The 27,993-nt window shown below is 40.4% G+C and overlaps 2 protein-coding genes across 2 annotated transcripts in view; one reads left to right on the top strand and one right to left on the bottom strand.

Moving 5' to 3' along the window:
• LOC121368636 (protein unc-93 homolog A-like) overlaps positions 1-23,108 on the top strand; it is a 49,235-nt gene extending 26,127 nt beyond the window's left edge. Inside the window, exons 2-3 of the mRNA XM_041493375.1 lie at positions 16,663-16,930; positions 20,351-23,108. Of these exons, the coding sequence (XP_041349309.1) occupies positions 16,663-16,930; positions 20,351-20,580 (498 nt within the window). The 3' untranslated portion in view covers positions 20,581-23,108. The remainder of the gene's footprint in view (positions 1-16,662; positions 16,931-20,350) is intronic.
• Positions 23,109-23,214: 106 nt separating this feature from the next.
• Positions 23,215-26,022, bottom strand: LOC121368025. The gene is made up of 3 exons (XM_041492537.1): positions 25,854-26,022; positions 25,134-25,278; positions 23,215-24,639 (listed from the first exon to the last, which is right to left on the bottom strand). Exons 1-3 carry the CDS (start codon positions 26,020-26,022, stop codon positions 24,267-24,269), a joined length of 687 nt encoding a protein of 228 aa, XP_041348471.1. The 3' UTR covers positions 23,215-24,266.
• Positions 26,023-27,993: the final 1,971 nt, after the last annotated feature.

The following is a 27,993-nucleotide window of genomic DNA, read 5'->3' as shown; positions in this document are numbered from 1 at the left end:
TTCAGAAAAAAAACACCCACTAGGGATATTTTTTATGGTTTTATTTGATGTGAGTGGAAGGGAGTGTTCGGGGTAGTGTTCGGGGGTAGTGTTCGATGTTGGCTTTTTTTCTCTTTTAATTTTCTTGGTATTGTAATTTCTTGGCACAGTTGTGCTACTCTCTCGGTCACAATGAACCGGAACATGAGATGAAATCAGGCGACTGGCGTAAAGGCAATATTTTAACTTTGCCACAGTTTGAAGGGCTGCATTAAAGGTTTTAAATGGCTCTATCCGCTCCTGAATTAATGCCGCCCTCAGATGTGATGGCTCTTACGATGGACGCTGGCAAAATCAATTTGTCATCATTCTATCCTCTCGCAGGGAGACGGGGCCATTTCGACTAAGTGCTTTGACTCCTGATGTGTCTAATGAACGGATCGCTAATGCAGTACATCCAACGACCAACTCCGGGCACTACCAGGAATTACCACACAGCGGCCGTGTGCAGGCAAATGTATCCCATTTTTCTATCGCCCATAAGAATGAATATACTTGTTTAACGATACCCACAGGCATTGCTTAATCATGGAGCTTTTAGACGTGGTGGCATGTGGTAAATGTCCATTGTCCAATCACTCATCATACGATGTCGCCGTCGTCAGACGACCTGGGTGCTAGTGTACTGAATAAAGTTTCAAAGTTTCTAAGACTATGTACAATATTTTGTCGTGAGAATAAGAACATAAATTCGATGCTGCTGTATACCTTCTGTTTCTTTACGAATAGCAACAAGGGATCGTCAAAGTTGTATGTACTCAAATCCAACAGCCATGGATCAATAGCTAGTATAAAATATATACCAATGAAAGAAAGAAATGTTTTATTTAACGACGCACTCAACACATTTTATTTACGGTTATATGGCGTCAAACATATGGTTAAGGAACATACAGATATTGAGAGAGAAAACCCGCTGTCGCCACTTCATGGGCTACTCTTTTCGATAATCAACAAGGGATCTTTTATATGCACCATCCCACAGAGAGGGTAGTATATACCACGGCCTTTGATATACCAGTCGTGGTGCACTGGCTGAAACGAGAAATAGCCCAATGGGCCCACCGAAGGGGATCGATTCCAGACCGACCGCGCATCGAGCGGGCGCTTTACCACTGGGCTACGTCCCGCCCCATTTATAATGTTGACTTGCAAGAAATTGCATTTCAGAACATCCAGTTTTAATAATAGAAACCCGGGTATATCGTGCTCTCGACATTAGTGAGTTAATCATCCTGTCCATTGTTCACTTGCTTCCATCATGCCTGAGTATGCCTGGCCATGCCTTTAACCTATTATCATGTCCTAACAAGTCTTTCATCTTCCTGGAAAAATTCCATGGACTCACCATGTTATATTATGTGATAACTTTAGCCACGAAGTTGCAACCTGCAACTTACTATCCATATACAATTTTTAAAAAGGTGGGTTGTGTTTTGGCGGGTTGGGTTGGGGTTTTTTCATACTCGTGTGTATATCTATGCATGTGTGTGCGCGTGTGTGTGTGTGTGTGTGTGTGCGTGCGAGAGAGAGAGAGAGAGAGAGAGAGAGAGAGAGAGAGAGAGTGTGTGTGTATGTGTGTGTGAGAGAGAGAGAGAGAGAGAGAGAGAGAGAGAGAGAGAGAGAGAGAGAGAGAGAGAGAGAGAGAGAGAGAGAGTGTGTTTTGTTAGTTATTATTATTATTTTAATGAAATCCATTTAGATTCATTAGGCAAAAATAAAGTACATACCCCTACCACTCCACACACACAGGCACGCACGCACGCTTTTTAATTTTCATTTTATAAATTAGAACACTAATATAGAAAACTGAATATGGCGGATATTAATACTACTTTCAAACAAACAAAAAAGGTTGGAAAATAGAATAACAGACTCAGCGAAACGGAGACTTAAATAGAACATCTTGTACTTTCTAATTATTAGAGAAAATTACATATTTCCTATGTTTCGATACCTGGTGCTAAAGTTAATACGTTAATCACGTGATCACACCATTGATAAATAAGGTGGCTCCACGTGAATTCGGGTTCTAGGGCATTCGGTTGTTATTCTCGTGATCGATGTTACACTATTAGACGTCTTGCGTGTATATATATGTTTAATACATTGCCACATAAAAGGATAATGTCACATCCAGTTTACAAGATATGATATTAAAGGTGCAGAGTCTAGTTTCAGCCCGTAAAAATGGATACTAAGTTTGGTTAAGAGTACAAACCTGTAACACATTTGGATAACGTTCCAAGAGAGTGGAACAAGAGTCTGTGACGTTGAAACGGTGAAATACCGTTAAAAATAGACTAAAACGCGACTCTATAAGTGCTACTTCCCAGACGCACGTGCGTTTTTAAAATTATGAAAAATACATTTTGTGGCATTAGAAAAACCATGAAACACTAGAAACATTTCGGTTGTACGGAAATGGACAATCTAAACAATAAAATATAAGTAATGTTTGATTTCATTTATCATAAACGGTTGTAATAATGAAAACATATGACTTAGTGTTTAAAAACTAGGGTGTGTCCCTTTAAACTGTGTCGATGTGTTATATAATATTTCTCGTGTGGAGCCAGCAGTGTGTCAATGAACTCAGAATTCGTTATTAATTCTGAAAGTCATTTCTTTGTTGTCACACACTTTATAGCTTATTTATGCCAAATTATTTTCCATTTTTATTTAACGTTAGCGTGTTCTAATAAAACTCATGCAGGCAGTATATCAACCAGGTATTCATACAAAACATAAAGAAGGTAGCATCATACGCGGAGACAATCGTTTATTCGGTTTCATATGTGTATGGACAGAAAACTAATTGCGATCAGAAATTAGAATTTGCAAAGCCTGTTCATGTCTTACACGCGTGTAACTACATGTACGTACATTTACAATGCTTAAAGGGACATTCCTGAATTTGCTGCAATTTTTAAGATGTTATCGACTAACAGACTTTCTAACGATCGTAATTACATATCAAATATATTTTTCTGCATAAAATATTAGTGGCTGTATATTAAATGTGTTTCTGATCGTCCTAATATTTGTACTAGGTTAAATTTAATTTTATTTCCTAAAATTATGTTTTTGTACGTACGAAATTATTTGAAGACAAAATCCAGATTGGACTTCTTACGAATATTAAGACGACCAGAAATATATTGAATATACAGACACTGATATTCTAAATAAGAAAATATATTTGATATGTAAGTTTAATCGTAGAAATAGTTTATTAATCGGAAACATTTTACAATGCAGCAAACTCAGGAATGTCCCTTTAAACACTGACCTGTGAGGGTGGGTGTATGGGGTACTGGCTTCAAACTCTGAAGATATTGCTTAACCCCATCCCAACCCCACCCCCGCTGAAAAAACTCGAAGTAATATATTAACTGCCCCTACCCCCATTGAGGTTTTGTTATTCCTATTTATTCCAGTTTGTACACAATTAGCTGAAAGAGATACATTTTCATATTCACATATAAATACTCTATACAGTACTGTGTAAAACAAATTTGGCTAAAGCATTTTCAATATGGCTAATAAAAATTCCATTTGGCTAATATTTTGGCTACAGGTATTTTTGATCCAGGGTGAGCCCTGAACAGGCCTATCACCAAAATCTTCCTGGATAATAATTGTCTTTATATCACCTAAGGTTTTAGCTGATGTTAAATCAATTTCTCGCTCACCCGCGATTTCAACTAATTCGGCCTTACGTGCTCGCTTAATCTCCACTACACTGAGCGTATGCCCATCCAGCAAATCCTTATCCATGTTTAGATATGACGCACTTATTATTATTAATTAATTTTCTAGTGAACAACGTTGCTACTTCTAGTTAATTTGTAAAAATAATTTATAAAGCCCCCATTTACAGACAATACTTTTTTAAATATGCATGTCCCGTTTCAGATCCCGGACGAGCCCCCAATTTTCACTCCTGTCACGGGGATCCTATAATACCCGTAACTGAATGAAACACGATTGTCCAAATATATCTCCTAACTGTATATCTATTAGATCTCTCTGTAACAGGCAGTTATACCCGCGTGGCTCGTCTAGGTATGATCAGAGATAAGATCTTATATAAAGTATATGTAATATAGCACGTTTAGTTCACTAGAAAACACAACAAAAACAACAAAAACACAATACACTTTGGAATCTGTATTAACCTACGCTGACAAATGTACTGCCGCAGTAGTTAATTAACAACAACAAATAAAAACAACCCAGAACTGATCACTTAATTAGTTAATCTCTAGGTGTCTAGTTTACACAATATGCTAATCACTTCACCGTGACACAACAGCCACACGTGTGATAATTGAGAAACGCTTCCAGGGGAACTTAATCAATAAAGGAATTACAACTATTCCTAACTGGTTAATTTTTAATTAACCCTTACTACTCATTCAGTAACGTGTGATAATTGAGAAACGCTTCCAGGGGAACTTAATCAATAAAGGAATTACAACTATTCCTAACTGGTTAATTTTTAATTAACCCTTACTACTCATTCAGTAACGTGTGATAATTGAGAAACGCTGCCAGGGGAACTTAATAAATAAAGGAATTACAACTCTATTCCTAACTGGTTAATTTTTAATTAACCCTTAACTACTCATTCAGTAACGTGTAACACAGAATTAATACTGGTACCTATCACAATAAAGACAATAACCTACAATTTACCTAGGTCCTCTAGGATGACTGGTTAAGCTTTATATATATATATATATATTAGACAGTGAGCTTACAGTTTACTGCGTCAGATTACCGGCAGCACCGTCTAAATAATATTGGTATAATACAGTATTAAAATATTTAAAGTCACATCAATCACATCAAGGTTATACACAGAGCAGAAATAAAATATTTACCAGTCCGGACGGACATCGATCCCTGGGAGCCTTCCTATGGTTCTCCCTGATATCTCTAAAACCCTAGCTATTTATCATAAAACAGAATATCGCCTGGGGGCACAACGCGGTACTTCACGTATCATGAGTTATTTCTCCAACTCCCAGAGACGCATTTTTCTCTTAGAATACCAGACTGGCTGTCGCCATTCCGCGAGCAATCCCCTGGTCATAAACAGCACTACCGGAGTTATTACGTAACTACTGGCCACATGGCCTCCGCACCTGTGCTGGGTGTGTATTAGGCACAGCTCGACCACGGTCCCAACTGGCCTTAAGTGCATATTGGAACTGCACACGGCCCTCTAAAACAATTAATATCGCCACAGGCGAAAACAAAATTAAGTGCATGTTCCGTCACACTAAATATATTTCAATTTGCATCAATAGGACGAAATGGGGTTATAGTATTTTTCTCTCTTTAAAACAAAAAGCAGCATATTATTAGGCCTATTGGTAGGGTGCGTTAGAGTAAAAACGACCACTCACGATACCCATGTGATCATTTTCTTTTCTTTGGTACTACGTAATTGGTCAGTTTTGTGATTTTAGATGGGAAAGTCTACTTAATCAAAGGTTTTACAGCATTATTTACAGTAATGAAGCAGGGCGGCTGATAATGTCCATTAACATTGTACTATAATCGAGACAGGTTACGCCACAATACCCTGTGATCTTAAAAACTGGCAAGTATTTTGTACGTATGTCTAGACAGTGGTAATCACTTACCTAGTCGATATCCTGCAACGTACACCTGCCAATCAGGAATCACGTGTGCAGGCCACGGAAAGAAAGGACCAATTAACTAAAACAACACTCCGATTCTCAAGTCAGCCCGTGGATGAAACATAATAGTTATTTCGACACCGACAGCAGTGGTTTATTTTGTATTGAACTTCGTGTTACTTTGGGGCTTCGGGCGATGAGGAACGTTTTTGTGACGTACTCCGCCCGAAGATTAAAATCATTATTTAAAATTATTTTAGTTTTTTTAAAACATATTTAAATACAGCGTACTGAGATGTATCCTCATGCCAAATCCTATGTTTGTATATGCCATATTTAATTAATTATTGACGTTTCCTTCTTCGGACGGTGAATACAGATATTGTTATGTAGGCCTAACATGAAAAAAAAAAATAAAAAAAAATCGACATTTTTGTTTTAACATATAAATACATCATGCTGAGGTGTATCTTTGTGCCAAACATGTACAATGTACACCTCGGCATTCGCAACCGAGTACTGTTTTTGTATCTGGGTAACGTTCGGGCTCCGGGATGTAAATACTAAAATAGGCTGACACCAAAGTACTATGCGGTGTTGGTGTCCAATCTTTTGTTTTGCGATAAAATACACGCGTCTTTCTTCGGATACAATCCTTTGGAAAACGGTAAAAAGACAATCCCGATCGTTTAAACTGTTTATTTTTCCACCCAAAGGCCGCGCAGTACGGCACTGCTGGACTGGGAACTGGGAAACTCTATTAACGTGCCCCTATCCACGAAAGTTCAGGCACGCCCACTACGGATTTAGCCTCTGACTTCGCCAGTGACTAACTCCGGAGGGGGGGGGGGGGGGGGGGGGGGGGGGGGGGGGGGGGGGGGTGGGGGGGGGGGGGGGGGGGGGGGGGGGGGGGTAAGTTTGAGGTGGGCAGAATTTGGAAAATAGCCAGTTAGTAGAGTCCAGCGGGAACGCGGACCAAATAGCAGACACCAAGTGGGGCCGAGCTGTGATTGGCTGAATTTCGATTCCTTGGGAAACTTGTCAAAAGTCTAAGTCTGCAGTTTCATCCAGCGAGAGCGCGGACCAAATCGTAGCACCAAATGGAGCCAGGCTGTGATTGGCTGAATTTCGATTCCTTGGTGAAAACTTGACAAACTACGACTACCGAGAATAACTGCATCCAAAAACATGTCTGGACACTAAAATTAAAGCCAAAATTGGTTGAGACTGCTCGGTCGAAAGGTTTTTAAGGTGATTTTGAGCAATTGAACGGGCGCCAAAGTAAAGTGCGTCGGACTATTTATAAAAAAATAAACATAAGAGTTTTGAACGATCATCGAAATGTTTTAAGTCCAACTAGCCCAAAAAAGGAGGTTGTTACCTGTCCTAGAAAAGGTTGTTAGCGGGGATGTCGTCAAGGAGAGGCGATGAACAGGGACGAATCAAGATGGTGGAGGGCTTGCCGGTAAGTGGACTCTGCGATGATCTCGGTGATCGGACGGTAGTCTTCCCCGGCAACGGTCTTAATGACGCGGTGGATGGTCGGGTTGTCCATTTCATCGAGAAGCATCCCTTGGTGGAAGAGTCCCCTCCGGCGGACGGTGAGACAAATCCCACGCCCACCCTTCATCGTGATCCTGCGCACCGTATACTCTCCTTCGGTTCGTGGCAGAGGTTCGTACGTATCCTGTTTTGGTTCGCAAAGTAGCTGGCGAACATCCCCAATGTTAGTTTTGACGAGCCTAGAGTAGCGAGTTGGTAGCTTGCCGGCCTGGAGTGACCAAGGCTGTCCAGAGGGCGGATCTTCTACTGGAGCTGGAGGCGGTGTCGGCGGTTGAGTCGGCGGACTTGGCTTGGCTGGTTGGTCGCCTGGAGACACGATCACCTTCCGCTTTCCAACGGCCACAAGACGGGCCTGGGACTCTACGGCGGCACTCTTCCTGGGTGGAGGTGGCAACGCTGGAGTCCCGGGGGCTGAAGTCTTTGGAGTTGTGGGGGGCGATTCCATCAGGGCCTGGTTAAGGTCCAAGTCCGCCTCTGGCGAGTCGACATCTGGGTCCGGCAGAGCTGGAACATCTGGCCTCGCTGGTGTTGACCGGTGCTTGGAGTGAACAACGGGAATAGTCGCCGCCGGTAGTTGAGCTACCGGTTTTGACCTCCCCCGGTCCGCCCCTGGCGCGTCCGTCTTCCTCCTCCTTCTCCTCCTGGGTGGTTTCCTCACTGGGTCACCGTACACCAAGGTCACGGTTGCCCGTGGCCCGGTGTACGTGACGCGGTATTCGACGAGCACTCCGTAGCTAGCAATGAGGGCCCCCCCCCAGGTGGGGTGGGGGGGGGGTAGCTCAAGAGAGCAGGCGCATACGTCCTGCTTCATCCTTGCAAAAGAACAGAATCGACTGCTGGACTGAAAAGATCGTAAGGCCCTTACTCCATATATAAACAGTTAACAACAATGGAAGAGTACAGCGGCTCTGACGTCACTTCCCTTTTTTTCCGAACGCTCACGAATAAATATGCATAAATCATACTTTGATACCGATTGGCGTAATTTCTTCATTTTAAGTTAACTACGCGTATTTTATTGTTATAAACTTATTTGTATATTATTTTTATATCATTTTGCTTTTAAAATGAGCTATAATATGGTCTCGTGACATGTTTCCTTTAAATACATGCCTTTAAGAAAAACAGACTTCGTAAATTCGGCCCATAGTGTTTAAATATCGAACATCAGTGCTACAGAATCTACTTTGTTTTCTTTTCAACTTATTTTCGTGCTTATATCCAACTAAAGTTCAAGTACGCTGTCATGGGCACACACATCAGTTATCTGGGATGTCTGCCCCAGGACAGTAGAACGTACTTTAAACATTTAAGAGGCACTGATATATATGTACTGTATTCGCCACTCATGTGTAAAATATTCCACAAGAATGTTGCCACCCATGCACCACAGTGACGAACAACATGGGTGAAAGTAAAAATATCAAGTAAAGGATTAAGGACCGAATTTAAAACCTATTTATGTCTTACACGCGCAGGGCTTCTAGAATTTTTATAAAGTCCACTAGCCATGGGATTGGTGAGTTAAAAATGTACTAGCCACGATTAAAAATTCACTAGCCCTACATTATTTTAACTTAATACAATTTTATTAAATAATAGTAATAATTGGATATGTCACCTGATGAGGGAGATATAGCTTAAAAACACTAACATTGGGAGGTTGGGTGGGAGTAGGATATTCATATTTTCAAAATAGACTTAATTGCATCATTTGACCCCCCCCCCCCCCCCCCCCAAAAAAAAAAAATCACTAGCCGTTGGGCATGGCAATAGTGGTTATTTACTAGCCCAACATTGAATATCACTAGCCATGGGAGTGGGGCTACCATAATCTAGAAGCACTGTACGCGTCTAACTACATATATGTTCAATGCTTAAAGTTAAACACCAGCGATTAAGTTGACCAGGCTTCGTAAATTCCGCCCTAAATATTGGAAAGAGGACCGGCCTCGGTGGCGTCGTGGTAGGCCATCGGTATATAGGCTAGTAGGTACTGGGTTCGGATCCCAGACGAGGCATGGGATTTTTAATCCAGATACCGACTCCAAATCCTGAGTGAGTGCTCCGCAAGGCTCAGTGGGTAGGTGTAAACCACTTGCACCGACCAGTGATCCATAACTGGTTCAACAAAGGCCATGGTTTGTGCTATCCTGCCTGTGGGAAGCGCAAATAAAAGATCACTTGCTGCTAATCGGAAAGAGTAGCCCGTGTAGTGGCGACAGCGGGTTTCCTCTCAAAATCTGTGTGGTCCTTAACCATATGTCTGACGCCATATAACCGTAAATAAAATGTGTTGAGTGCGTCGTTAAATAATAAAAAAAATTCTTTCTTGGAAAGAGGTGTTGGCAGTCCGGGCCCGTGCTTGTAAAAATTTAGAGTCTGAACTCAAATCTCCAATAACGTCACACACATGTAATTTGTATGGCGTTGCCATGGTGTTGAAGTCTAAAAATCTGCTTGAGGTTGGAGTCTAGACTCTTAAGGACTGAATTTACAAAGCCTGTTTATGTCTTACACGTGTGTAGCTATACACATTTACAATGCTTAAACACCTGCGACTAAGAAAACCAGAACCTAAATTCGGCCCTAAACGTTTTATAAGCACGGGTCCGGTCTCTGACCTCGTCATATCAGGGCGGGACGTAGCCTAGTGGTACAGCGCTCGCTCGATGCGCGGTCGGTCTGAGATCGATCCCCGTCGGTGGGCCCATTGGGCTATTTCTCGTTTCAGCCAGTGCAGCACGACTGGTATATCATAGGCCGTGGTATACACTACCCTGTCTGTGGGATGGCGCATATAAAAGATCCCTTGCTGCAAATCGAAAATGAGTAGCCCATGAAGTGGCGACAGCGGGTTTCCTTTCTCAATATCTGTGTGGTCCTTAACCATATGTCTGACGCCATATAACCGTAAATAAAATGTGTTGAGTACGTCGTTAAATAAAATATGTCCTTCTTCGTCATATCATTTCATGGTGTTTGCTGTAACTGGTAAACGTAACTTGGCCAAATTAGGTCAGTTTAATTGTTTACATGCTTCCACCAATGGACAGTGCCTCTCGTGGACACGCTATCTTTCTTCACCAGACAATGCTGACCAAGATAAGGAAGTGGACGAGAGTCGGCTGTATATTGAATTACGCCCACAAATCTGTGATCAGAGCTTCTGCACCATCAGTTTTTCTGAACCATGTGTGCTTCTCAACCATCAGTTATTCTGGACCATCGGTGGTTCTGGACCGTCAGTGGTTCTGGACCATCGGTGCTTCTGAACCACCAGTGCTGCTGAACCGTCAGTACTGCTGAACCGTCAGTGCTGCTGAACCGCCAGTACTGCTGAACCGTCAGTGCTGCTGAACCGTCAGTGCTGCTGAACCACCAGTGCTGCTGAACCGTCAGTGCTGCTGAACCGCCAGTGCTGCTGAACCGTCAGTGCTGCTGAACCGCCAGTGCTGCTGCCTGCTGAACCGTCAGTGCTGCTGAACCGCCAGTGCTGCTGAACCGCCAGTGCTGCTGAACCGCCAGTGCTGCTGAACCGTCAGTGCTGCTGAACCACCAGTGCTGCTGAACCGTCAGTGCTGCTGAACCGCCAGTGCTGCTGAACCGCCAGTGCTGCTGCACCGTCAGTACTTCTGAACCGTCAGTGCTGCTGAACCGCCAGTGCTGCTGGACCACCAGTGCTGCTGCACCGTCAGTACTTCTGAACCGTCAGTACTGCTGAACCACCAGTGCTGCTGAACCACCAGTGCTGCTGAACCACCAGTGCTTCTGAACCATCAGTACTTCTGAACCATCAATGCTTCTGGACCAATCTTATTATTTTGTTTTGTCCTATAACTGTTGAGCATTATAATACCTTGTAGATAATGTTATTGACTGACTAACGAGCGAGAGGGCGTGCAGTTAGGATCCAAACCCGTGACAAACAAGACTCGACAGAAGGAGCACAAATTGATTATTGACGTTCACGCCAGCAACGCGTTCAGCAATAATTCAATAGAACTTTGGGCGCGTGAAACGTCACTTGATTACTAAATGCTGCTTTGAGGTGGAAGGATTGCCGGTAAAGAGGGTCGTAGCTATAACGTTTCTCCCGTGGGAGGGAGACAGTAAAGAAATATATATAGCTGACTAACAGATTATATTTGAATACAAATCTCCATGAACATTTTGATTTTATTTTTGCTCTGCACAAGACCGAGTCGACAGAAGTCTTGACAATATCATGAACATTCTTAAAATTCTATTTCTGCACAAGACAGAGTTAAAAAGAAGTCTTGACAATATCATGAACATTCTTAAAAATTCTATTTCTGCACAAGACAGAGTTAACAAGAAGTCTTGACAATATCATGAACATTCTTAAAATTCTATTTCTGCACAAGAGATGCGTCCCTGTCAGGTGTTTCGCCTGTAAGAGCAAGGGTCTGTGTAGGAGGAGGGTTTTAGATGTGGAAACCCCAGCCATCCCCTAAATAACGTTTCTCTTTTCTTCATTATATGATATAATATTATATGATATTATATCTTCCGAGGAGGTATATAAACTATAAACTTCGATCGTCACAAATATGTGTCCTGGACAGAGGGAACCGGCCAAGGCCGGTCCCTGTGGCCAGGATAGGCGTGTGCTACAACAGCTTGCTCTGAATGTGCACGTAAATCTCTTTGTCATTGTTATTGTCATCGCCACAATCTAGACCCTCCACCCCCCACCCCCAACCCCACCCCGCTATAATTCCTGCACATGCGCTTGGAGAGGACTGCCACTATTAAGTCAAATCCAAACTTTACAAGACGGAGCTTATCGGAAATTTAAAAAGTTATGTTGACATATATGTATGACCAGTCTAAATAGTGATGATACCAGGTGTTCTCAAAAGGTAAACATACCCTTTGTCCTATCAGATGGTTAAAAAGTTTGTTTTGTTTAACAACACCACTATAGCACACTGATTTATTCATCATCGGCTATTGGATGTCAAACATTTGGTAATTCTGACAAATAGTTTTAGAGAGGAAACCCGCAACATGTTTCCATTAGTAGCAAGGAAGCTTTTATATGAACCATCCCACAGACAGGACAGCACATACCACGGCCTTTGCTATACCAGTCGTGGTGCACAGGCTGGAATGAGAAATAGCCCAATGGGCCCACCGACGGGGATCGATCCCAAACCGACCTTGCATCAAGCGATCGCTTTACCACTGGGCTACGTCCCGCTACTCCTATCGGATGGATTCGCCATTTGTAGAGTCAATAAACGATAAATATTATGAAAAGATTTTAGCCAAAACAAAATGATCACATAGATATTATGTAAAAGGTCAGACGTCGTCTTAGTCCTTGGTAAATCATATTGGAAAAATAGCCTCTAAATATTTACCATAAAACGTTTTGAAAGCCTTCAGGAGTTCTTGGATGTTTATGACTTTGATGGAACAACCTTTAGTATGCCAAAGTGATATGACGTAGTTTGTAACATCTTAAATGTATACTCTGACATATCCTAATCTTTTTTTTTCTTCTTTCTTTATCGTCCTTTTGTTTCATTTTTATTTATTTGTTCTTTTTTTATGGCTCGTTGTAACCCGATTCATTTTGTTGCTTTATTTGATTAAAAACTAAAAAACTAAACTGTTTACTGTCGTGACTCGAGTTCATTACGTTCACGGAGAAGTGCTGTTCAAACTCAGAGTACCATCCTATTTATCAGGATTTTGTGTTTAATGTTTATTGAGGAAGCTGCAGCTAAGATCTGTAAAAGCAAAGTCAAGGGAAACATTATTGAAAGCTTCTCGAGTCTGCAGTATCGGATGCATCCATTCCTAATCGACCCTTTGAAACTTTCTTCCGCTTCGGTTGATCAGGGATTTTTGCCGTGATTTATAGTATCTTATCCAGCTCGTGAGTTGCATCTGTATAGTTGACTGCATGAACAATCGATAAGTGCGGCAATGCGCTTTCAGTGTGTATGATTTCGCGTCGCAACGTACAGAATTATGAGACAAATGGGCACTTCATTATTCCGCACTGTCTTGATGGGTATGGTAGTTAATGGAAATTAATGATAACTATATATACTCTAGCACTGGTGCTGACACATACGTGTTGTTGAGTAGAAGAGGCCGAACCCTTGTTATTTTGTTGACGTTCTTCACGGCAGAGCAATTCACGCAGTAAGACAATGAAAAGTATATATATTATTTTGAAAATAATATACTAGTATATATAAAAATAGGTTGACTTACTACACAACATTTTGCGAAATAGGCAAACAGTGTATTAATTAGTTATGGATATAAAAAAAATCATATAAGGGTTGTTTTGTTGTTTTTTTGTTCTGTTTTGTTTTTTGTTGTTTTTTAAATTTGGTATTTAGGTGCTGTTTTTTGTGTGTGCTTTGAGTTGTTGTTGAGTTTTTTTGTTGTTGTTGTTTTTTGTGTGTTTTTTGGGGGTATTGTTTGGGGTTTTGGGGGTGGTGGTTCTATTGGGGATTTATTTTGGGGGGGGGGGGGGGGTGGTTGTTGTTGTTTTTGTTTTTAGGGGTGTATTAAAATTGTAGTTCTTGTAGAGGCCTACACTTTCTAGCTTAGAATATTCCTTTAAGAACATCCAAACGTTCTTGGTTGTCCTAACGTTTCCAGAAGCTTAAGACCGTATCTTGGTGGGATCATTTTGTGCAGGCCGGTATTTTTATGACACTGGATTTATTTCTTTGTAATATACAGCAATGTATCGCCAGGATGTGTAAAAAGCACTTTGATCATAAATATAAAAAATAATCATTTACTCTTCTGGAGATGAACAACATTAACGATTTTGGGTACGAAATGCTGGACAATTTTTTTTTTTTTTTTTATGGTTAGATACTCAGAAATATAGAAAAATGTTTTTGTGGTTAAAATCTGATATTGTAAGTTTTTATATATATCGTATCTACTGTGTATTTACCGAGATGGCATGAATAAATTACTTATGAGAAACATATCAATGTAATTGCTGTTCCATAGTTAATTACCATACATTGTTCTGCATATTTACGCTTTCTGTTTTGTTTCCTCAAATACTGATGTAACGACAGTGTTACTAACTGTCAATCTATCTCAATATAGGCGTACGGGCTCCCATTTTTTGTAGATGGGCAAGCTGGCTTTTGCCGGAATTAAACGAAGGGGGGGGGGGGGGGGGGGGGGCAACTGTCTCGTACGCTTATGTATCTCAATATCCTCTGTAGCCTATACATATTATGAATTTCGGTGTTTTGTATTGTTGAAATGGCCACAAGTAGTTCCGAAGTATAAAGTTAAAGTTTGTTTTGTTTAACGACACCACTAGAGCACATTGATTATTAATCATTGGCTATTGGATGTCAAACATTTGGTAATTCTGACACGTAGTCATCAGAGGAAACTGGGATGGTGCATATAAAAGATCCCTTGCTACTAATGAAAATTTTTTTAGCGGGTTTTCTCTCTATGACTGAGTCAAAAATGACCATATGTTTGACATACAATAGCCGATGATTAATACATTAATGTGCTCTAGTGGTGTCGTTAAACAAAACAAACTTTTAACTTTTCCCCTATGTACGCTTCCACGTTATATCAACAGGTTACCCCAGGACCAACTCCCACAACCCACTCCATCATTAAATTGCTTTATCGGATAGGCCAGGACAGCGTGCTTGAACCTTAATTGGAAATAATCACGAAACTCAAGTTAAAATTAAGGATATTCGAGAGAAAGGCTAGCAATTCTAGAGTTTCGTTTTAAAACTGATCACAGTTGTTATCGGTTTGAAACAGTGTATTATTTTATGCATGTTCAGGAGACTTGTCGCTCGCGGATACACCGTACACTGGGTTTTTTTCGCTTTTACATTAAATTAATGTGACAGAATAGGATGCGTTGGAAACCAGTTCATTTTTCAGGCGACCGCTCGGCCTCCAGCACGCGCCATATATAAATGTTTTTGAAGTAATAACATTTAAAGTGATCATTATGGGTTTAACATTCAGGCAATAGCTGGAAGGTATGGAGAGAGACTCTGAAAATTGTGATCCATCAAGGCGTAAAACATTATTTTTAGACAGCTCAAGCATAACATTTTCAATTTTCAGTGATGATCTCATGACACCTTACGGCAACGTCTACGTGTCTTGAGTCATGTTAGTGTTAGCAGTGATGTCATAACACCTAATTTATACCATAATGAGATTTCAGAATTTTAATATAATACATATATATATATAACTGTAACTGATGTAACTGTAACAAAATGAATAACGAAAGAAAAGTGAATATTAACTTAGTTTTCTTTAATTTATTTAAAGGCATTCAATTCGAATCCCGTTAATTTTTGTGTCTATTAAAATTATCAATTGCTTGTGAATATTTAGGCCCATTTTAAAAGTCTATTTACCGAATTAATTTTATCGTGAAAAAATTGCATAATATTCGCGTTTCTTATGTTGTTCAGTATACAAGAATAAGGCTATGTGCTCAAAGACTTAAAATAGAAACGGGACGATATAGGAACTTTGACAGAAAAGATAGCTTATGCCGTCTGTGTAATCAGGGTGTAGAGGACGAAATACATTTCTTAACAAAATGCCCCTAAAATGTACCCCTAAGGAATGTATTATATACAAAAATAAAAATACACTGTTCAGAAATTTTACCGGCCTAACTGTCTTGGAAACAAATCCTACTAGACTGCCCAGCTCACATATCACCAATAGGTGGGCAGGAATGTTACGAAATGTTTTCACACAGACAAGCAGAATTTTCCAAATCCTCTATCTCAGCACAAGTAGCACAGTCATATTTATTATTAAACCATCTAAAATATGTATAACATTATATTTGTCTAGGTTCAAAACGTGCCTTTATTCACTTAAATTCCATAATAGACTGTATAAATGTTCTTATTTAGGCCTACATTCTCATCCTTCTGTTTTTAAAATGTGCCATGTTCTTTGTATTATTCATATAGAGAGAAATAAAGATTGATAACATTAATGTTTTTCATTTCAACTTATTTTCGTGCTTATATCCAATTAAGGTTCAAGCACGCTGTCCTGAGCATACACCTCAGCTATCTGGGCTGTCTGTCCAGGACAGTGGGTTAGTTGTTAGTTGGTTGGTGGTTAGTGAGAGAGACGAGGGTGTAGTGGCCTTACACCTACCCACTGAGCCCTTAAGAACTCGCTCTGGGTTGGAATCGGTACCGGGCTGCGAACCCTGTACCTACCAGCAAGTCTGTCCGATGGCTTAACCACTGCGCCACCGATGCCGGTAATAAATTGATATATTTATTTCAATTTATTTCAGTATTACGTGAACTGTAATATGTCCTATAAACAACGAATACTAATTATATTTATTGCTTTATTTCAGTCGTACGTCAACTGCACTCTGGGAGTCCACAACATTGGACCAATCCTGATCTGTTTTGGAGCCGTGAGCGCCGTAAGCTCGATAGCCATTGGCTACATCGCCGAGCATATCAAACGCTTCCTGTTTATAACCGCAGGTGCCACTTTCAACATTGGTCTGCTCATTGTATTGTGGTTGTGGCGCCCCCAACCGATCGATATCCCAAACTTCTACGTCATAGCAGGATGTTTGGGTTTGTGTGATGCAATATGGCACACGCAAACATACAGTAAGTTTTTTTGGCGTGGTTTTTTAGAATTTAGAATATTGAAGTTAAAGGTAATAGTCTGTCCAATACAAATTGGGTTATAAGTAATATCGGAGAGAAATTCAGGGAAAGACTATGACTATGACACTGGTTTTTACGTGCCTATATCCACAAAGGTTCAGGCACGCCCACCTCGGATTTAATCTCTGACTTCGCCAGTGACTAACTCCGGGGCGGGGGGGCCTGGGAAAGAAGAAGTTCGTTTGTTTTTATAGGCGTACGGGCTCCAATTTTTGTAAGTGGGGCGTGGGGCGGCAGGCTGCCTTTTGCTCGAATTAAACAAAAATGCCCGAATCTCGATAACAACATTTATTCATATTAGCATTATTACCAAGCAGCTATATAGGGGTTGCAAGCAAATCACTAGGCATTTTTACATGGATTACAACTAATTTTGAGGGTAGAACAGGGGACAATATTTCAAAATTTTAGGTAACTGGAAGTCAGTTCACGTGAGTTTTACTCAGGTAACCAATTGTTCGGTTACGTGAATATAGTCCTCATAACCGCTGAGTTAGGCCTACCTAAAGTACTAGTAATCCTAAAACACTTGAACTACGGTTCTGTGGTACATTGGTGGTTCAAATGTATTTAAAAACTTAAACTGGTTTTCACTTCCATTACTCATATATGGTACTTTTATTTTTAGAATGTAATTGTTCACCACGTAACCGATTGGCGGTTCTCGTGATTTTAAAGTTGCTTAACCGACAACGGTTTTCGTAAAATAGTTTGCCCTGTAGAATGATGAAAAATACATGGTAAAAAGGTCTCAGGTTAGCACATTTTGCCAGAATATCTGTATAATTTTTGTTTGAATTTGAGGTTTTGCACCCCGACCCGCTATCTCGTACGCTTATATTTGTTTTGTTTAAAGATACCACTGGAGCACATTGATTAATTAATTATCGACTGTTGAATGTCAAACATTTAGTACCGGTAATTCAGACACGTAGTTATCAGAGGAAACCCGCTATATTTTTCCTAAAGCAGTAAGAGATCTTTTATATGCACTTTCCCACAGACAGAAAAGCACATACCACGACTTTAGTCCATTTGTGGTGCACTGGTTGAAACGAGAAAAAAACAAATCAGTTGAATGGATCCACCGAGGTTATTCGACGCAAATCGGAAAACATTTTGAATATACACAATCGTTATTTTTAAATACTACCTACTTGTAATCATTAAAGAAAGATTTCAAAAAGCATTCAGTATTTTATTTAATTTAAGTACTACCTACTTATAATCATTAAAGAAAGATTTCGAAAGGCATTCAGTATTTCATTTAATTTAAATAGTACCTATTTGTAATCATTAAAGAAAGATTTGAAAAGGCATTCAGTATTTTATATAATTTAAATGCTACCTACTTGTAATCATTAAAGAAAGATTTGAAAAGGCATTCAGTATTTTATTTAATTTAAATACTACCTACTTATAATCATTAAAGAAAGATTTCGAAAAGCATTCAGTATTTTATTTAATTTAAATACTACCTACTTATAATCATTAAAGAAAGATTTCAAAAGGCATTCAGTATTTCATTTTATGTTTTTTGATGTTGTAGTTATATATATTTTTGTTACTGGGTTTTGTCTTGTCTTTGTTGTTTGCTTTTTTATGATTACGGTAGTGGATGGGGTGGGATTTTTGTGGGTTTTTGTGTGTGTGTGTGTGTGTGTGTGTGTGTGTGTGTGTCTGTGTGTTGTTATTGTTGTTGTTTTAATGAAGTATTATTCTGTAAGCCGGACTATATTAAATTTGCTACAATATTTTATTTCATTTCAACTTATTTTCGTGCTTATATCCAATTAATGTTCAGGCACGCTCGTCCTGGGCACACACACCTCACCTATCTGAGCTGTTGTCTGTCCAGGACAGTGGGCTAGTTGTTAGTTGGTTAGTGATTAATGAGAGAGAAGAGGGTGTAGTGTCCTTACACCTACCCATTGAGCTTTTAAAAACTCGCTCAGGGTTGGAGCCATCACCGGGCTGCGAACCCTGTACCTACCAGCCTGTAGTCCGATTGCTACAACAAGTATCAATACGACGAACTGTGAGTCAGTATGCTTTCAGCTGAACGTTTGATGGTATTGCTTTTAGAGTGATTCGATTGTTACTTGCGGTTATGTATGTCAAATTGCACTGGGATTCCTCTTATAACAAAGCAATTAGTGTGCATTATTTAAGGCAACATTTAATGATACCGAGTGATAGTGTTTCAACCGAGTTAATCGACGGCGTTCAAGCATACTGACCAATAAACATTTATAGACGACTTGAAGCTTGTTGCTATAATAACGTACGCTTCGTGAAAAAATCAACATGATACTGAGGTATTTGTAGTCCTTCAACCAGGGATCGCCTTTTTTCTTTCTGAGCCGACTGTTTTTTAAATTCCACACAAAAATAGTTTTAAAAAAAAGATTTCCAAAGCACTTTTACTTTTCTTCTTACGTCACGCCAAACTGACATTATTTACAAAATCAAATTTTTGTAAGATGGGACGGACTGTAAGTCGTAGTGTCTGTGTTTCAAAATTATCAAATGGGTGACATCAAATAGTCAATAATTAATAAATCAATGGGCTCTAGTGGTGTCGTTAAATAAAAATAATAACTTCAACTGTTTCAGTTGTAGGCAGACAGGAGCATAGCTGCAAGGCCGTACTTAGACTAAAATAAACATGTAAAATAATAACGTCAACTGTTTCAGTTGTAGGCAGACAGGAGCATAGCTGCAAGGCCGTACTTAGACTAAAATAAACATGTAAAATAATAACTTCAACTGTTTCAGTTGTAGGCAGACAGGAGCATAGCTGCAAGGCCGTACTTAGACTAAAATAAACATGTAAAATAATAACATCAACTGTTTCAGTCGTAGGCAGACAGGAGCATAGCTGCAAGGCCGTACTTAGACTAAAATAAACATGTAAAATAATAACGTCAACTGTTTCAGTTGTAGGCAGACAGGAGCATAGCTGCAAGGCCGTACTTAGACTAAAATAAACATGTAAAATAAAATAAAATAAAAATCTGGACATGGTCTTCTCCAAACAGACAAAAAATGCATCTTGTCTGTTTAGCTTTTTTCGGGGGGTAGGGGTACAGCTGCCAATTGTAGAAGCCATCCATTAATTGGCAAATCGTTGATTTATTTGTTGTACCCTACTGAATTGGTTTATCATTATCAGGGTTCGCTTTTACAAATTTATACGTTTCTGTTACGGGGTTTTTTTCTCTCCGTTTATTCTTATCACAGTCGCTTTTTTGTGTTCATTGTTCTGCTCACTAGAGTGTCTTGAAGATGTTTCCATTTGCTTGCTTCTTTTGCTGTGACACATTTTAAATAAATGTTCTCTTTGCATTGTCGTTGCAGCATTGTTCGGAGTGTTATTCCCTCACAAACAGGAAGGGGCCTTCTCGTCATACCGGATGTTCCACGCCACCGGATGTGCTATAGCATTTGGATACAATTACGTCCTCTGTGTCGAGACTAAAGTCTATATTTTATCAGGAGTTCTCGCCCTTGCGCTGGCGCTGTATTCGGTGATTGAAATGAAAGTTCAGCTGCAAAGCCAGTACATTGGTGACATTGTTGCACTTTGATGACCTATATATTTTTTCAGATGCCAGTGTCTGAGACTAAAATACCCGATTACTGTTTATTGGTAGTCATATAAGCGACGTGTGCTATTCACTAAGTGCGAAAAGATTTGAGAGAGAGAGAGGTTTATATCTTTAAGACTGAAACTGATAAAATCTTAGTTACGATATTGCAATGGAAAATGTTGACTTCTGAACAGAACGTATTGTCGAAGTCTGTGCTACGTTATCGTATCTAGTAAAATCCCAACGACAAACAGTTATCATGTTCAATCAAAATCGTATCTCTGCACAAGCTAGAGTCAAAAAGATGTTATGACAAATACCCACACTATGGAGTTTCCAGGGGTGTGCTCTCGAAGGATCTCCGACACCACAGAGAAAAACATAATGCTTTGACAAGGCCGTGACTGCTCCCGGGAATCGTTGCCAGTTGTTTTCGCACATAGGAGGACTACCACTTTGTAGGAGGACTGCCACTCCTAGGACCGATTCATGCAAGTTTTGAAGGAAGGAATGTATGTTTAACGACACCTAAGCACACTTTAAACTACGGTCAGTTAGTCTCTAACGTGGTTATTTCGACACGACTGGTATGTCAAAGGCTGTTATTCATTGCCGCTAGTGGAGACTGTATCAAAATTACTCAAATGTTTGACATCCAATAGGCGGTGATTAATTAATCAATGTGCTTTAGTGATGTCGTTAAAAATATATATAAAACAAAATTTTAACTTGGTAAACTATGCCATGAAGAAACGTGTTATGCCGTCTTGTTTAATTGATAGTAGCTCTGAAGAAAGTTAATGATCGCCAGTGCTCAACTTGGTCTAGTGCCCTCATTAGATAGGTGTACACCCCGCCAATCCGCCATCCATATCAGGCTAGTTTACACTGACGTCAGAATATGGCAGCAATAGGGTTTGATGGGTATGGGAGATATTAGTCCACCTTACAACTGACGGAGGAGGCTGGGCAACGCATATTTTGGTCACACGAGTTTCAGAATCGGGGGGGGAAAAACGGTCTGATCACATCCCCGCTTCTGACATCTGTACTGTATACGGACAATATAGTACCACTTTAATAAATAATTATTGTGGCTATAAAATGTATCTGTGATGTTTGAAGTTAATGAATAGTACCGAACTGATGGCTGTGCCATTTTGGTTATTGAACATAATATTACATTAATATTATTAATAATATATTTAAAGATATTGCACAAACATCTATATCATTTTACTAGCGCATATACAATGTATATATATATATATATTTATACCGCTAATATGCATTTAATAATTCATCACCTGTTTCTAGTTCTTTCATGATATATATTATATGCATTATTCTATGACGCTTTGTTTTGTCGAGCCTATATAATATTTTATTCTGAACGTATAGTAAGCGAACAGGTATAACCCGTCATATCCTCTAGAAAATTATCAATACACTGTTTGGGATTTTATGGAATTATATGACAACAATTTAAAATGTAGTTGTTTGTTACTCGACAAATACAGCCTATTCCCAGGGAGTGTGTCAAAAATAGACAAATGGGTTGAAAAAACATCATATGGGGCCATAGAGATGTTGCCATATATCATGTTTAGAACATTTAAAAGTTAAAACTATAAGGCTTGTGACATTAATGGTCATTATGTCATCATGAGTAATTTAAATACAATGGAAAGCGGTGAACCATTATGATTATTACTGAAAAAGTATATGTGGGACCAAAAGAAACGCAAAATGTGTTTTAACGTTTGAATGATAAAATAAAAGTGGGGGTTGAAGTTTGATGCACACTGAACATTGTGAAAATAACTGTAAAGAGGCATCTTCGCAAGCCAAGGTACTATTACGTGTTATAGGTAGTACTAAACCAAATAACGTCCGGCTGGGTCAGAGTTCGAGGTGATAGAGAAGATAACACCACAAGTCCTGTGATTGGTGATACATGTGAGTGATAAATTACGAGTATAGCTATTTAATACACGGCCATTTAATTTAAAGTAAGTGCACTATTATCTAGAATGACATCGGCATTGCAATTAATGAATAAAGGAAAGGAATACACTTGCATTATGACACTTTATTTGTATTATTTGATAACTATTTTACTGATTGCATGCCTGCTGTGGATGAAAGGGATAGTATTTTTTAAGGACTAATTATCTTTTAATACTTTTATGATCTTTTAGGCTCATTTCACTCCCCATCCAGGCTCAAATCACTCCCCTATCTAAATTACAATTATAACTATTTAATACACGTCCTTCTAATAGTAGCGTCTTCAATTCTTAAATTAGTGGTAACTAGTGAGTTATTAGGAATAAGTAACTGCATATTTGAGTACATCGCTTAGACAAATGTAAGCAGTTTCAGGTAAACAAAATAAATACTAGTTTGTCAATTAAATACCAGCTGTTACTTATATTGTTTACATTGTAATTCAATTTATACGTTGTCATAGTTATCTTCCGAGAATAGTTTTTTTTGCAGATGATTAAACTTGGTGAAAAACAGTTTGTGTTGTTACGTGTGACTGTCAATATAAGGAATGACGTCTGAATCGACTTGCTTTATATTATGTCCTCATGGATGTAAGTTGGTTCACGATAGCAGATTTTCCATAACACAGACTAACTTTAGCCTTAACACAGACTAACTTGTGGGGTTATTTTCCATGTTTTCACGAACACAGGTAATAGAAAATAAACAATGACGTCAACATGTCAGAAAGCATACATTTCAGATTCATATATGACTACATTACACGATTAAAGTGTTCATTGTAATTTGTGAGGTATATCATACAGTTAAGAGTCCATGAGGGGTGGTACAACGCACAAGGGTTCGTACCGCATCCAGCGTCGCTGGCCTTGGCGATCTTCTGTGTGTATGACTACTGGTGTATTTAACATGGAAGCCACGGCAACAATCTCAATGTCTGTGGCCCAAACTGCATTATTGTCCATATCACTCGCCAACAAGTATGCTGTCATATCCGGGTGGCCAGAGTAACCCTGGAAGTGCTTGCTATAGCGTTCATCACCGAGAACTTGAACTACTTGTGAGCGGATTGTCCTATGGTGCTTTTCAGTTCCGCTTACTTCTTTGGAGATGGCCCGACTTCGTACAGGCCTTGACCGATACTCTTTGTTACGATGTACGGTCCATTCCACGGATCCACGCTCTTGCCACCCTTCCGGTCTGCACGTCTGGAATTCCATACCAGGACGAGGTCTCCTTGCGTAAATGAGGTCTTCCTTGAATGGCGTTTCTGTAGTCGCGCTGTTGGCGGTCCTGTGCCGTGGTGATATTGTCCGAGGCTGTTGGGTAAACAATATCCTGAACGTAACTAATCGACTGGAGGCGAGCTTGCAGAGACGTTGATTCATAATCCTCAGCGGGTTTTTCCATCTCTTCGTCTTGGGTGTCACCTACAATGCCCACGGGGAGGACTGCATTCCGACCATACATCAGATAGAAGGCACTAAACCCTGTAGACTTCTGACGACTTGTGTTGAAGGCGAACAGAACGCCAGGTAAAGCCTTCGGCCACTCTTCGTTCCTTCCTTCTAGCACCTTCAGTAGAGATGTCTGAATGGTCCTGTTGTTTCTCTCTACAAGTCCATTCGCCTGGGGATGATAGGCATTGGTGATCCTTTGCTGTACACCAGTTAGTGCACGCAGTTCTTCTGAGACCTTGTTGACGAACTCTCTGCCTTGGTCATTAATCTGGACTCTGGGTACACCATGTCGACATGTAGTCTGATAGATGAAGACTGCAACGCTCTTCGCCGTTTTGTTCTGCAGAGGTTTCGCTTCAATCCACTTAGTGAAGTAATCGACCATGACCACCATACAGTTGTAGCCGTCGGGTGTCGTTTGTAGAGAGCAGATGTCAATCCAACTTGCTTCCATGGCATTCCCGGAATCGGAACTGAAGTCATGTGTGGTGCTGTCTTCTGGAATCTAGTACTCGCCCGCTGGCATCTATCGCAACTCGACACGTGGGTCTTAACATCATTCTTGACACCAGGCCACCAAAACCTGCAACCAAATGCAGTTACTGTTTACTTGAGATTTAATTCTTTCTTCTTATGTACATAACATAGCACACATTTGTTGAAAAACGAAAATTATATTGAAAATTCATCAACCGTCCGTTTACGATTACATAAACTGGTCTCGTCAACTGTCTGTTTTTATTATATTTTCGATGCATATTACTATGGTTCTATATGTAAATATATTCTGATACCCAATTGTACCTCATTAGTGAGAATGAGTGGGTAGCGCTCATGTGGGGTGGTGTCGATAAATCGTACGCGGCTTTAACTTTCACAAATAAAAGCTCTTCATAAAAGCTTTCTTATCCGCTAAGAGACCATAACGCTCTCTTTGCAGTGCATTAACTATCTGCAAAAAGAGCGTTATGGTCTCTTAGTAGTGGATAAGAGAGTTGTGAAAGTATGCCCTGGTCGCTAACATGTAGGCGTACTTATGGCAACATACATTGAATAAAACAATAGATTGATATGTACCTCTCCAATATTTTGATGAGAGTCTTATCTCTTCCGATGTGTCCGCCAATAGTCTGTGCTTCAGTTGAAGTGTTACACCCTTCGTGGCACATCGTCACTATTTTTTGCCGTTCCTTCTCGTCTAGCACAACTCGTAAGTCGCGAACTGAAAGTTGAAGCAATTGTGTAAACATTAAACTGGTCAAGAATACTCTTATAGACCATGTACAATGAGGGTGGCGGTCACTTGCCCTCCCGATCATTTGCCCGTTAGGTCTTTAGCCCCTCCGGTCTTATTCATAAGTGTCAACAAGCAGAGTTTAAAATAGCAACATTAGATATTCTGTAGAATGACCCAAATCCTCTACTACTATACATATTTCTGTAAAAACAAACTAAAAAAACTGTTTAAATTCATAACTATTATAGACTCTGCTATTAAGAAAGGTTAATTGTTTTTCTCCATTATTGTACATGAATTATAATTGATAATTATTCCATATTGATCACGTTGTATGTTATTTATGTATGTATTTGCTTGTATTATTTATATTGTATTTTCCGGTACCACCGTGGGTGGTAAAATGGAAATAAACTGAATTTGAACTAATACATGTATATATATATATATATATATATATATATATATATATATATATATATATATATATATATATATATATATATATATACACACACACACTTATGTTGAAATATAAATATACAGCGGCTAACACATACCTTGTTTGGAGTCATTCCTCGTTGTCTTATGCAGGTAGAATAGCTCCGAATTTACAATCTTGTAGTTTCCAGCCTTCTGTCGGAAGTTCGCCTTTTTACCCCGATCTCCAGTGCACCAATCTGGGTACTGTTTGGTGTGTAAGAACGTCCGTATTTCGTCGAAATCCATGGTTTGGGCAATGGGCAATGGGCAACTCATTTTACGTGCCCCTATCCACAAAGGTTCAGGCACGCCCACCACGGATTTAGCCTCTGACTTCGCCAGTGACTAACTCCGGAGCAGGGGGGGGGGGGGGGGGGGGGGGGGGGGTAAGTTTGAGGTGGGCGGAATTTGGAAAAAAGCCATTTAGTAAAGTCAACGCGAGCGCGGACCAAATAGCAGACACTTCGCAAACTTGAAGTAACACCGAGTGGGAGCCGTGTTCTGATTGGCTGAATTTCGATTCCTCGGTGAAGCCTGTTTTTTACCTAGTCTACAAAGAGTAACTGCCTCCAAAAACATGTCTGGACTCTAAAATTTAACTCAAAATAGTTAAGACTGCTCGGCCAAAAGTTTTTTAAGGTGATTTTGAGCAATTGATCGGGCGCCAAAATAAAATGCGTTAGACTATTTATAAAAAAATAAACATAAGAATTTTGAACTGCTTCGAAAACGTTTAAAGTCTAACTAGCCCAAAAAAGAGGTTGGTACTCACGGAGGAAAAGGTTGACTAGGGGGAGGAGAGCCACACCCTCGTGTCCAGATGGGGGATCAGCTGGTGTATATCTGGCTTCGCTAGCAGTCAAGTGATCACAGGATACTGTTTGCTGAACACCTTCTTCATCAGGCGATGTATCGAAATGTTGTCCATTTCTGCAAACAGTAGAGCCTGGCTGTAGCGATTGTCCAGATGGTGGGTAATACTCACAGCTGACCGCCCATCCTTGAAGGTCACTGGGTGCATCTCGTATTCGCCTTCAGCGTTCGGGATGTCCTCGAAGTTCCGACATCGAGGCGCTGCCAAGAGACGTTTGGTGTCCGGCACGTTGATTACCACGCACCTGGAATAGCGGCGATCAAGTTTCCCGTGCAGAGTCCAGGAGTCCATGGATTCGCCGGACTCTGCACCTTCAGGTGGTGGCGGAGGTTGTTCTGGCGGTGTTCTGATCTTGGTAACCGCTGTCGCCACTTCTGCCTTGCGCTTTCCAACAGCTCCTTGGCGGTCCGGGATAGCCTTTGGTGACACCGGTAAAATTGGTGACACATCAATGCTATCCAGAGTATGACGTGGCGAAGTGTTAAGTCGAGTCGGAGTTCTAGTTTCCATAGACTCGTAGACTCGGGCCGCCTCCGAAGTAGCAGCTGGGCCGGTCGAAGCTGGCTTCTCTTCCTTCTTCTCGGTTGAAACTGCAGGTAACGGCGAAGCAGAAGGAGCCGCTGCCGGTGGTTTAGCCACCGGGGTTGGCCCCCCCCCCCCCCCCGAACCGTTCCTGGCGGGTTTGAAGCAGTGGGAGTGAGTGGGAACTATTTTTTCTCCTCTTCTTCCTCGTCCTCCTCTTCTTGGTTCCGGAGCAAGGGGGGGGGGGGGGGGTCGCCGTTTAGTGGGCACCAGTAGGTCACGGTCGCGGACCAAATAGGACACTTCATAAAGCTTGAAGTTACACCGAAGCCGTGCTGGATTGGCTGAATTTCGATTCCTCGGTGAAGCATTTCGCTGCATACCAAAACATGTCGGTACTCTTTAGCCACCCAAAGTTGGTAAGTTTACCCCCTCAGGTCGCCTAAACATAGAATTTTCGCTTCCAAAACGTTTAAAAGTCTAGCCCAAAAAAGAGGTTGGTACTGGTTGGAAACCGGGTCGCCGTATCACCAAGGTCGATGATTTTGATGACGGTCGCCCGGTTTGAAGCAGTACGGTAAGGAAATTGTGACGGCGCATACACAAAATTCTCCCTCTGTCGGCTTGCTGGTAACAGTGGAAAGGGACATTTCGCTTATACGGTATATATAACATATTGGCAAGTTTACTCACCTCGATCTACCTACTCCAAATCAGAGAACTTCCGTTTGCCCCTTACATAGATTAAAACAGTATGCAGTTTAATAGCACGACCATTAATTTAAAGAAAGGGATTATCCTCTAATAGGACCAAATCGTCC

Source organism: Gigantopelta aegis, chromosome 3, assembly GCF_016097555.1.
Source record: "Gigantopelta aegis isolate Gae_Host chromosome 3, Gae_host_genome, whole genome shotgun sequence".
Classification (NCBI taxonomy): Eukaryota; Metazoa; Mollusca; class Gastropoda; order Neomphalida; family Peltospiridae; genus Gigantopelta; species Gigantopelta aegis.
This window is presented reverse-complemented; position numbering and strand designations above follow the sequence as displayed.